The sequence below is a fragment of the Rhagoletis pomonella genome, unplaced genomic scaffold, assembly GCF_013731165.1.
Source record: "Rhagoletis pomonella isolate Grant_MI unplaced genomic scaffold, Rhpom_1.0 Rhpom_scaffold_00004, whole genome shotgun sequence".
In the NCBI taxonomy this organism is placed as follows: Eukaryota; Metazoa; Arthropoda; class Insecta; order Diptera; family Tephritidae; genus Rhagoletis; species Rhagoletis pomonella.
Window position 1 is genome coordinate 38,361,463 of NW_023458558.1, and position 13,395 is coordinate 38,374,857.

At 35.1% G+C, this 13,395-nt stretch overlaps 2 protein-coding genes across 4 annotated transcripts in view; one reads left to right on the forward strand and one right to left on the reverse strand.

The window, feature by feature from the left end:
• The window catches only part of LOC118737549 (autophagy-related protein 16), a 302,080-nt gene that overhangs the window by 212,354 nt on the left and 76,331 nt on the right, over positions 1–13,395 (reverse strand). The window lies entirely within an intron of this gene.
• Positions 1–13,395, forward strand: part of LOC118737551 — a 261,819-nt gene that overhangs the window by 181,439 nt on the left and 66,985 nt on the right. The window contains exon 4 of the mRNA XM_036468127.1: positions 8,707–9,590. Coding sequence (XP_036324020.1) covers positions 8,758–9,590 — 833 coding nt within the window. The 5' untranslated portion in view covers positions 8,707–8,757. The remainder of the gene's footprint in view (positions 1–8,706; positions 9,591–13,395) is intronic.

Below are 13,395 nucleotides of genomic sequence, written 5' to 3' on the forward strand. Positions count from 1 at the left end.
GAGAGGATAAGAAGACTGAACTTGCTACCAGCTTTTCGAAGGTGCCAATTGGACGAGACAGATTGCGATAGTTTTTTCTTAAGTTATCCAAATTTGGAACTTTTGCATAAAAAATTCATTCGAAGGCCTAGTCCAAAGCATAACAATACGCGATGTCCGAAATAACGTTAAAATTATTTATAAAAGTGTCTTGCCGAACTTCTTCTCCAATTTAATGGCAGAAATATAATCGAGCGTTTGTCAATGCCTGTCGAGAAGCGACCGCTATTAGAAAAAGCTTTTAGTAAAGATTTCACCCGGAATCAGTTTCTTGATTGCTAACTATTGTTTTGCTGTTGTTGTTGTAACATCTTTACCTGTCAACATCTCAAGCGCAGTTGATTCTCTTTGGCATCAAAAGATTTCAGAGATATTAAGCAGATCTATTTAGAAAATCTTGGCGCATTAAACAGTCGCGTGTTGAGTGCTATTAAAGCTTTCTATACATTTGCTGTAGATCAGTGACAATCAAGCTTTTACCCCCTGAGCCAACATAAAAAACAACTGTATGTATATAGCTTTAGAAAGCTTCCTTCGAAGGATAAGTTTTGATAGATATACTTAGTATATTAGCCACTACCAAAACTCAGACCCTGGACAGAGCTTTTCATGCTTAAAAAAAAAAAATTACCACCGAAACGTGCTTATAGAAAAAACTCGCTGTAGAAAGTTAAAGAATTTTATTGCAAACCCTACCTTAGCAGTGTAACGATCTCATCTGCACGGTATTCTCTGAAGAATTGAGAAGGAATATTTATTTTCATTTTCTTGGTTTCAGAATCCCAAAATATACACAGTGCAGTGTAATATAACAAGATGGGCACCAAATAAAGTAGAAAATTATGTAGACTAAAAAAAAATGTATACTGAAGGACTCGGTATTGAAAATTTCCTTCTTAAACCTGTTATCTTTCTTTATTGGCGCTGTGACCGCCGAAGCGATTTTGGCCGAGTACAAAAGAAGACGCCAGTCATTTCTCTTCTGTGTCAACTAACGCCAATGGGAAATGCCAAGTGAAGCCAAGCCATTCTCCATCTAGTCTTTTCAAACTGTATCCTTAAATAAGTATTCTGGAAAATTGTCAATAGTTATTCGAAAAAAAAATATACGTACTAACTTTATTAGTTTAAGAAAAAGGATACTAAAAGGGCATTCTTCTAATTGTTGTCAAATGCCACTCAAAACACATCAACCGCATCTTTGCGGCTATTCAGGTTTTACCTATTTGGACTTAGGAATATTATTTAATTTTTTCACTAGACCAATAAAAACATGGCGAAGATCGATCCTCTTACAAATAAACAATGGTTTCACTTGCCAACCTTTCGACAATTGCAATAAAAAAATTTTATTATTTGTTCTTTTTTGATACCCCTATAATGAAGCTGTGCTTTTCCCCTAGCAAATTGTTGAATTATTTTAAATCACCAACGCACCGATTACACAATAATAGCATGGCGAAAATTGCCTACAGTCCCATTCAATAGAACCAACAAGCTGGCCATCCTCATTCTGGCAGCCAGTTAGTTCAGCAGCGAGTACTTGTCTAGTTGTCTGCATATCTAAGGGCTTCAGCATGCTTTTGGCCAGCATTTAGTTAATAAACTGATCGATTGCATTGATATGTGGGATTAATTCACTTAACCTGCCCAGGCGAATGCAAACAATAACTTACTAAAGTAAATAAATAAGTTGAAAAACGACCAATGCTGAGTGCCTTTGATATAATGTAATGCAATGCAGTGCAATGTATTTTCCAGTGAAGTCGATCAACTTACAAAAAAACAAAAAAAAATCACGTTTATGCTGTCCGTGGCTTGTTTGCAAATTCTTTAAAACTGTTTATGCTGCTGGGCAAATTGTTCCTTTAACCACACAGTGGGTGAGCTGATTTACTTTCAAGATCACTGCAGTAAACCACTTGAAGAAATGTTGTAAAATATTCTTATAGGTATCTACATACTTACCCACGTGCAGGTGTAAGTACATGCATATGTATGTGTGCATATGCTAACGATAGCACCACTGGAAAAAAGAACCCACTTACCTCCTTTGATTATCTCTATTCATAGAAAAACAAAACAAAAACAATTGGTAGAAGTTTCCATGCAAGCGGGGAAAGGATATGAAATATGTACGAAGTGAGTTGGTTTTAGCGCGAAGGTATGTATGTATGCATGAATGAATGATCCGGAGCCCTGCAGGAAAATACTGTTAAAACCAAATGTTCCATTTGAAGTGTTTTTACTTCTGTTTACCATCTCTGCGACGGGCTAATGAAATTTAACATGGGGCTCTTATAGGAAATGTCGATTCATTTTGCTTTACTAGAGAAACACTACTTGGAAGGCCAGGGCTGTGCCTGCTGCATTCACCCCACGTAACTAACTCCAATTACGACTGAAAAGTCGATGCAGTCAGCCTTTTCTGGATAGCGCTTAGACTCAGAGGCCATTTTTAGAATTTGGCTTGAAAATTGGATCACAGAATCCGCGAAATTCCTGAGCGATAGGCAAATGTCATATTTCAATTAGTATGACTAAGTATGTGACGTATGAATTTATTAACAATATAGTTTTAACAAAAACTGCGTTAATACTAAGTTTAGCTCTTAATAAAATATAGGCGAATAGACTAAGAAGACTAAGGGGAGTCTATAACTATCGCGAAATATTGTATGGGATAGATCAAAATTTCCGTGCAGTTTGCATACTAAATATAATAAAGTTTAAGCATAGTTTCGTCGAGCCCCTGAAACGTTTGTTCCACTACTAAAGCTATAACCAAATTTTGTACACCCTTTATTTGAAGAAGGGCGTGAATCACCAATACCTTGTGTCAAGTTTTACATTACAGCCTTATGGCAATTCAAACCTAATTGGAGTGTAAAAAATTCGTGAAACCGGCTGTTAGAAAAGGAAAAAATATTTAAAAATTTACATACACTTTATTTATTTATTAGGGTAAATACATTTTCGCTCTTGCTTGCCTTAAATATATATGTTTGTGCTTCTATCAAATGCATTTCAGCTTTAGCGGAATACATTGAACTTTTCTGAAATTCATTTGAGTATTTCTAAAATGTGTTTGAGCTCACTACATCTTTTTTTTTTTTGATATTCTAAAATTCGTTTGTGATTTTCTAAAATTCGTTTGTGGTTTTCCGAAATAAATTCTGAAATTCCGAAATAAATTTCAGATTTTTAATCCACTTCAAAAAGAAGAGGGGATTAGCAATCCATCGAAATATTTTTTCTTTGTTATCGAATAACTTTGGACCGCGTGAACCGTTTCATTTCCGAAAAGGTGGTACCTCAAGGATAGTTCGATACTAGTTTTAGTAAGTTCCGAATATGAGGTTATGAAAAAAATTAATGGCACTCTTAAATTTTTAGATGAACATTAAACTGCGTTGCGTTTTTTGGTCAAAAACTGATTGTTTGTTTCCATTTTTAGTTTTCTGAAAAATGTTTTTTGTGGACTACACTTGAGTTATGCGAAATGCCGTTGCGTTTTTCTGAAATTAATTAGTGTCTCTCTTATATGCACTCGAACTTCTCTGAAATTCATTTCAGCTTTTCTGAAGTAAATTTTTAAGGTTTTAAGAAATTTTTTTTCTCTGTCGAAATTCACTGGTTCTGTTTTGAAAACATAAACGTGGTCCGCCTTTTGCTCTTATTTAAACGGTATGTAACTTTTTTTGTGCAAAGTTATATTACAGCAGCTATAAGGGGCCAAAGGTCAGATTTTCGAAAAAATTAAAAAAAAATATATTTAAAAATAATTTGAACTTATTTTATAACCTAGAGCACCTGTAATATAAGTTTGCACAAAAAATGTCATATAACATTTTTACTTTTTTAGTTGTTTACATACAATGATTAAAAATAATTTTTTACCAAAGGTACAATTTCGAACTTCGAAGGGCCAAATCTCGATTTCTCAAACTAAATTCGAAAAACAGAGAAATTGCTTCTTTAATTATGACTCAATCTCTTAAAAAAAAGTTGGTTTGGTCCAATACCCATTCAAGTTCTGTACAGTGTTATTTGATTAAAAAATAAATCAACATTCGGATATTACAATAAGGGCTCCAAGTTGCTTAAATTTTATGGAAGGTACAAAGTACCTTCATTCGAGTTCCTTAATTTGTTTTACCTACATATAAATTCCTTAAGCAAAGGAAAGATGTGTTTTCTGAGCCTGAAAGTAAACATTCATAACATTCATAACGTTCATAAGACAACACTCCCCCGCAGAGTAAATTTCCATGTTCCAAATCTGGGACATACATACTGTATTAAAAAACTAAAAAAAGTCAAAATAAATAAAAATATATATATTGTACTTAACATAAAGTTTGTATGCAAAAAAAAATAAAATATTTTTTACCGAAAACTACGTAGAATCCTTTATCAAAATCACTTGAAGTATTGTTCATCATTTAAAACGAACACGCATTACGATAAGAAAAAAATCAAATAAGGCATCCGGCATATAAGAAATAAAACTTTTAAAATTATCACTATAAAATCGGCATGAGCATTTCAAAAAGCATGAATGAAATAAAAATAAATTTTAGCAATAACTTTTAAAAGGAACGCTTTCCATAACTATTTGCAAACAACAAATACATATTCATGGCAAAAGAGAGGCATGTACTACACGTTTCTCAAGTTGCTTTTTTACCTCGATCACAACATAAACCACTGTCTTATAGATTTTTCCAGGCTGTCGACAACAGTTTAGTATTGACAACAGTGAGTGCTGCTGTTGCCATGTTCCAAGCACGCTGTGGGCGCTGCTACTCAGCTGCTAGATACATAATTTAATGTTTGTTTGTGCGGCACCGCAGCAGCAGCAGCAGCAGCAGCAGTAGCAGCACAGCCTACACACGCCGACATGGCACCAGCCTAACAACAGCAAATACGGCAATATCTATCATTGGCGTTGCAAGTTGCAAGTTAAGTAGTTTCTGCTGTCGTCACACGAGTCTTTTGCGAAGCTGCTCGATGCACCATGCTCGGCGCACAATTTTCTGCGCTTCGTTTTATTCCAACTTTATTTTCATACTCTCTTGCAACTGAATATGCTGTATTGCCGTCAGCAGGGTGGTGGATGCATTCGAACATGACACTGTATTGCAAATGTGGGCTTACGTGCTATAATAGTTCAGTCATATACGACTCTTGATATTAGGGAACCTTAAAGATTTATTTTAGGGATCAAAAGTGAAAAAAAAACGAAATTTGAACATATTGAAATGTTTCGTCACCAGAATTTGGAATCGTTTGGTGTGAACAGGGCAATTCTGGCTAAGATAATTGAAAGTCTTTCGAGATAGGTTTAAATATTTTATTTATTCTGGCACGAAAGTCTTACAAAAAAAGCTCGCTTGTCAGCTTTTCATGGTGAAAAGCTCTTTTGACAGAAACTACTTGTAATAATTTTGCTCGCGGTGCCCAGCAGTCACAATGGTCGAGTGAGCAACACACTGATTTTGTTTTATTTTTTATTTTAATAAATGTTTTTTTTTTCTTTTAAGTAACAGATTTTATTATTTTACACCCTGACGATTGGACGATCTTATTTATTCGTAGTATTTTCTATGCCAAATTTTTCTTAGTTTTTCTAAAATATAATTCATTCAATAACAAAACCCAAAAGAATCACTTTTTCAAATTCCGACAGAACTCGTGAAACTGCTAAATATTTTCATCGAAATTTCCGATAAAAAAAAACTCAAAAACCAACACCAGTTTTTAGCGACTTGAATTTGCACTTTCTCCTCTTTCTTCTTTGGCTCTGTAACCGCCTAAGCGATTTTGGCCGAGTCCAATAAAGCACGCCAGTCAATCCTCTTCTGTGCCAACTGACGCCATTTGGAAATGCCAAGTGAAGCCACGTCCTTCTCCACTTGGTCTTTCCATCGTAGTGGGGGCCTCCCTCTTCCTCGACTTCCACCAGCGGGTTCCGAGTTGAATAAGTACTTTCAGAGCTGGAGCGTCGGTGTCCATTCGAACGACATGGCCAAGCCAGCGGAGCCGCTGTATTTTAATACGCTGCACTATGTATACATCTAGCATTGCAAAGCTTATAAAGCGTATCGTTACATCGTCTGCATTACCCGACATCATGATATAATATGAGATCGATAAAGCAGTCGTTGTACTTAACGGGAGCTCCTACCTCCGACTTGTCATCTAATATTTGTTTTTATTTCATTAATTTTAAGAACGTATTTCATTGTTTTCTCTTTAACTTAATTTATATTCTTTAATTTCTATTTTTTTTTTTGGTAAAAAAAAATATTTTTTTATCTTCAATTAATTTAACTTTTTTATTTATTTTTATTTTTAATTTGATCTTCTTTTATTTTTTATATTTTAATGTTGTAAAAAGAAAATATTTGTTTTAGCTTCATTTAATTTTATTTATTTGTTTTAACTCATTTACTTTTTTTTAATAAATTAAATTTATTTTTAACTTCACTGTTTTAAAAGGAAACATATTCTTTCATCATTATTTTATTTTCGTTAATTTTTTTTTTTAATTTTAAGATTATATTGTTTTAAAAAGAAACATTTGTTTTTATTTCATAAAATTTTATGAACTTATTTTTTTTTTGTTTTCTGTTTTAAGTTTATTTATATTTTTTCTATTTTTAATTTAATTTTCTTTTAATTTCTATTTTTTTAAGAAAAATATTTTTTTATCTTCAATTAGTTTTTAGTAACATTTAACTTTTTATTTATTTATTTTTTTTAAATATGATTTTCCTTAATTTTTTAGATTTTGATATTTTAAAAAGAATATATTTGTTTTAGCTTCATTTGATTTATTTTTTTATTTAATTTTCTTTTAATTTTATTGTTTAAAAAACATATTGCTTTATCATTTCATTTTTTGGAAACTTATTTTATTAATTTTTTTTAATTTTGTTTTTTTTTTTAGATTAAGTAAATTGTTTCGAAAAGAAACATTTGTTTTTATGTCATTAATTTTTATGAACTTATTTTATTGTTTCCTTTATTAATTTTATTTATTTTTTCTATTTCTAATTTAATTTTCTTTAAATTTCTATTTTTAATTTAATTTTCTTTTAAGTTCTATTATTATTTAATATTTTCTTATCTGCAGTTAGTTTGTAGCAATATTTAATTTTGTTATTTAGATTAGATTTTAATATTTTAAAATGAAAAATATTTTGGTTTTTAATCACATTTCGCAGTGAGTTGAAAGACAGTTGCCAAAATTGCCCGCTAAGAGTCTTTAGGAAAGCGTTTATTTTAGCGGGGACAGACATATGAAAGTCTCAACTGAATATAGAAGAAAATTATATTGATTGACTATATTTCATTGAATTTACTAACACTTTTCACACAAGTAAACGAGGATTAGTATACAAGAGTAAAAAGCTACTGGAACTTACATTGGTGTTAAGTTTTATTGTCACACAAATGGATGCTCCTACAGCATCCAAATGCATTCGATTTTAGCTTACGTTTTTTTTTCGGTTAAGACTCGATATGTATTACGCTATTGCACATTAAATTTTGAGAGTTGCTTGCTGGTTATTCAAGGTTAACAACCCAATCTGACAAAGTCATTGTACGGTTCGCATTTGATTTTCTTCTGAATAAATTCTATTGCATTTCAGCGCTTGCACCGAAGTAGCATCCGTACTGCTAAATTTCAATAAGTGGTAAATGGAAAAAACCCCTACTTATACCAGTTTGCAATTGCCTTTCCACCCATAGACAAACTCAATTAGTAGGCATCGATACCATAAAACATTTAAAAAATAATTTATTTCCATTACCATTGCAAAAGGTGTAATTCTTTGCCAATTTATATGCCTTCAAAGTAATCGTGTGAGCCTAATTGATTCAAATTAAAGCTTCTGTCGGCAGCAGCAAGCGGAAGTTCAAAATGAAACGAATGCAAACCCACTGTGTGAATAGCCAGAAAAGAAAAAAATAAATGAAAAACACAAGATATTGGCGTGAATCTGTAAAAAAAAAAGTGGAATAGCGTGAAGAGAACAAAAGCCGCAAGGGCTGAAACGGGAGAACAGGCTAACGCAAACAAAAAACAAAAACTCAATAAAGCTGCCATATAGCAATAATAACATAGCAAAGCATTTATTATTAGAGTTGGAATGAGAAGCATTTAATTAATTTATATTTGCAATCAGCTACTCGAAATCGACGCGGTGAATACAAAAATATGAAGAGTTAATGGAACCATAAATTAGTTGTAAGCAAGAGACTCATTAGGCGGCTCGGATTCACAGCCATCGGGTCTCCATAACTTCCAATTAAACGTGCTGCTATATAGCCAAGGGCGCTGGCGGCGCACCAAATGACTGAAGGAAGCCAGTGTTCGCGCATACCGTGTAAATTGAGTTCTCAAGTATATGGCTGTTGGCAGTTAGTTCGCAACGCCTTCACGCTGTCTGGTCGCTACATATGCGCATAAAATGTAGGCTTATGTATGTTTGTAGGATTGTAGCTGCAGCACAGTCGGTAGCATGTCATTGTATTGACAACACATTTGTTGTATATTTTCTTCCCACTGTTTACTATAACAATTTCAATTATTTGCTGCTCATTTGTTTCGCATTTACTTATGCACTGCACCGTTTTTCTGCTCTCCTTTTCCAGCTGCCGGGCATAGATCGCAACAACAGCAACCACAACTGCTAACACGTTAAAATGCGACACAGCAAACGAACGCTATACAGCAAGAGCAACAATAACATACCTTGGCTTCTGCTGCTATGTCTTCTCGTCGCCTCACCTGCCGCTATTATGGCAGCCAGACGTTCGCGTCTGGATTTAGCCGAAAGCGCACAACCTGTCGCCCCAGCCGCTGCCTCCGCTTCCACTGCAGCGAAGGACAGCTATTTGCCTATTGCAGAAGAACAAGCGGCAACGGCACCATTAGTCGATGCAAAAGCAGCAGTAGCACCTGTGGCGGCGGCACCGGTTTCCTCCACTACAACTGCAACAGACATCACCAACTCAGCTAATGCAGTAACCAACAACGATGCAAAGCGTCAATCAGAGGCAGCAGCGAGCCAACAACAGCCGGATATTGCTACCGATTTGGGGGGCAGCTCCGAGGCAAAACATGCCATTGACAACTCAGCAGCCAACGATGCAGAAAGTGAGCAACGAGATGCCGCAAATTCATCTGCGGCGGTGGCGGCGGCGGCGGCCGTGGCGGCGGCTACAGCGACGGTAGGTGGTGCAGCAGGAACAGCAGATACAGCCGCAGCAGCGGCTGCTTCACTTGCGGCATTCGACTCGACAACCAGTGCTGCAGTGGCACTGGAATCCGCTGAAAAGCTGGCAGCACCTGCATACAACGCCAATGAAGAGGATCAATTACCAAAGGAACAGAAAGAATTGCCGACAGATATTGGTGATGAGGACATTGACTTGCTGGACAGTGGCAACAGCGTTGGGACAGCTAGCGGCGGACACCACGGTAACACTGAGGAGGAATGCGATCCGGAGTTGATTGGCTTCGAAATAGTTACAGGGTGAGTAGATGAAAGAGTTTTTAAATGTTTAAAAGTTATTACATAGGAAAGTACTAGTATATGTACTAGAGGGCTGCATGAATTCATTCAAACTTCTAGACAAACAGAGTACAGTAGATTTGAATATTTTACTTCACATACAAAACACTCAGCGTTTGGAATTTTGTAAGTTATGAATATACATTTTGTTTCATATTTTCTACCTTCAAATGGAAGAATGTGAATGAATGAATGGAAAACATTCAAATCATTCAAACTCAGTTCGGTAAAAGTTTTTTTCTACAAACAAGTTTTTTCGTATGTAATAGGAGCGCAGCAATACATACATACATACATTGTATGTTTGTACATATGTTCATAGAAAAAATATTTTTGGATATTCATACACAAAATTGTCATTTATTTCAATTCAATCTATTTCCACTTTGTTTGAATATTGTGATGTCGACACAAATATCAAAAGAGCTATTCACTCAAATTCAAAAAAATTTGAAGCCAAAATCAGTCATTCGTTTTGTATATGAATAATTCAAAAGCCGTTTTGAATGCATTCATGCATCCCTCTAATATGTACATACATATGTATGAATAGCAAAATCAGAGATATAACGCAACATATGTATTTTTTAAAACTCTTTAAAATACCTAAGGAAACTATGCTGCCAGCCGCTTCAATGCCACAAAAAAGGTCTAAGGGATGTTTATACGATTCCGACCCTCCCTTAATTACCTTGAACATATCACCTCTTGGAAGAAGGGTTATAGTTGGGATTCTAGCTTGGACACGATCGGTTTGTAGTAATTTCTGCCTGCGGTCTAATATACGCCCTAACCTTATGGAGCTTTCGGATGAAAACTATACCAAATATCATTCCTGAATCAAGTTTCTTTGAATAAATCCTTGTCGAAACAAATTTAGTTCAAATCTGACATTAAATACGAAATTTCAAAATAAATCAACTTCAGCGCCACCCAGCGGGCTCTTTCATATTTCTTATTAAAGTTCTAGTAATGCAAGTTCTGAAATTAAATCGAATTGAACCACAAATACGAGTTTTCAAAATAAATCGACTGCTTACGAACATTTAGTACGAATTTTTCAAACACCTCAATGGCAACGCTATCTTCTTCTTCCTGCTAGGCCGTATATGCCGGCTGACGCAAATTAGAAATGCGAACTGAGGCCAAGTCTTTCTCCACCCGGTTTTTCCATAGCATAATGAGTAATTTCAGGGCTCTGGTAAGCCCCGTAAGTTACGTTTTTCCAACAAACATATAGATTGTTCTATTAATTATTTCGCTGTTCTACAGACGAAAGAAGGCAAGAACAGTATCCTGAAACAACATAATATAACTATTACAATACCATCAAATAGCCTTTATTGTCCTCCATGCAAAATCAACTTAGCCTAATGTTCATACATACATACATATTGCCTATTAACTTGTGTTATCTGAGTTTAATATTTGACTTAGAAAGAAGTACCTAACTACATATACTTCGCTAAAAATAATAAATATAAATTTGTCCTTATGACTTTTTGCTATAACTGCCGTTACCGCTTAGACATCAAACGAACAAACAACGTCAACCAATGACTGACAATTAACACTTGACACCTGTTGATGGCCAATTTGCCAGGATTGCCATAATTATTGACTATTTTTGGTAGAAGTTAAGCTTATTTTTTTTTTAATTTCAATGCAGTTAAGGTAGCTTTGTTGAGTACTTGTCAAATGTTAATTTTTACTTTTGTGGATATTTGTCCATTTACGGAATTAAATGGTAGCCTTTTTAGGACATTTCAGGAATATTAACCCATTACGGATCAGCACACTTGTAGAAAATATCGATTTATTTGATATGCGTCAGGGAATGGAGGTTCTTTTATTTATTTCTGTCTTACGCGAAAGGCCAGTCTGCACTCGGGATGAACAGATGGCGGTACTTTACAAATGAGAGCCAATTGGCGCAGTTTTTTGATCTTGGCCCAGACAGACAAAGAGTTGTGTAGCTAAATATGAAGATCAACTACAAATTTTATTCTACAAGAAGCTCTAATTAATTTAAAACAGTAAAGTGACTCATACTCTAATGAGTTTCCAAAATTATCAACTAATCAAAACATAAAATGCAGGGTTTAGTGCGATCTGAATCACAAAAATATTAACTTTGAGACATACATACATATTTCGGCCATAGATAGTGAAACTTTCGTCTACTGTAGAGTGAAAATAAAACAACTCTTGTGGTTTGTTGATTTTTCTGACATGGTGGGAAAATGATGGTGTTTGTATCCAAATCAAACTTGGTAAAGAAGGACGGAAATTCTTTCCGAAATAGATCATCATGTTGTAAAATTTGTTTGTCTGTTTCTGTCCAGCAAATTTGGTCACCTTCACTGAAGATCTTAATTTAAACAAAAATTCAATCAAACATTTTAATTGCAATCTCAAAAATGCAATAATTTATTCATGCTTTTTTAATGAAGAAATTGAGCAAAATAGAACGTGAATTTGAGAAAAAGAGAAAACTAGCAGAAAAAGCTATTGAACACAAAACTAGTAAAAACTTGCAAGTGAGTAGTTGTTGCACCGTTTTGGGGTGTCTTTGATGGGGGTGATCGACTTGCACACACGCGACATCCCAAAGCGTCGACTCGTACGTGTTCAATTGCATTACGATTAGCACCCCCCTAGTATAAGGGGCTTCCCCGTGGTGACACCTGGTAACGCCCTGGCTGCTAATTCGAGCGGGGACCCCTCCTTTATCCCTACGCCTATTATTCTCTTTCTGACCAAACTCCTTGCCAGTTCTCCACTCCCTTCTCTTTGCAGGGCCGGATCAAGGTGTCATACGACCCGTGCCAATTATTCATCAAAATAAATGTCATTTAGACAAATTGCAGTTTGCAATTTTTATGCAATTAATGATTGCAATTAACTTTTGATCTGAACTTATTGCAATCGATTTCTTCTAAATGATTGCAAATTTAAATTTTTGCAATCAAAATATAAGTAATCAATGTTAATTGCAATTAAACCAGATTGCCATATTACGTAAATATGCGATTGCAATCCAATTTGATTGCAATTTTTACAGCCCTGCCCAGTGCGGGGTAGTGGGTAGTCTACAAGTTCGTCTTGTTATTATGCGCGAGGGCTCTGAAGAACATCTTTTATGTGCCCGTTGGATAAAGTTATTTTGCAGCAAGAGTTTATGTGATGATAGCAGAATACCCGCATTACAAGCCACACTGATCGCAGACAAAGTTGTTCATTCGCTCGCCAATTCTTCTTCATTCAATTGTGATGTGCCCCTTGCCAGTGTAGGTATATGTTCTATAACTATCTGCAAACCAAACCGCTGGATCGATTTTGAAGCCAAAACACTATTGATGATTGGAAAGATACGAGTATTTTGTTTCAAATTTTTTGTTTTTGAATACGAGCGAGAATATAAAGACGTACACGAAGGCGAAGACGAAGAGAATTACAAATACAAACAGAGCACTAAGGCCAATACGAAGACGAAGCCAAATATGAATATGAAGACGAAGACGAGTACGGGTATCGGAGAACGAGTATCAATACGAAGACGAAGACAAATACGATTACGCAGCCGAACATACACGAGGACGTACATACATATAATGAAAAGGATCATGAGGACGAAGAAGAGGATGAGTGCGAATACAAAGATGGGTACGAATACGAAGATGAGTACGAATACGAAGATGAGTACGAATACGAAGATAAGTACGAATACGAAGATGAGTACGAATACGAAGATGAGTACGAATAC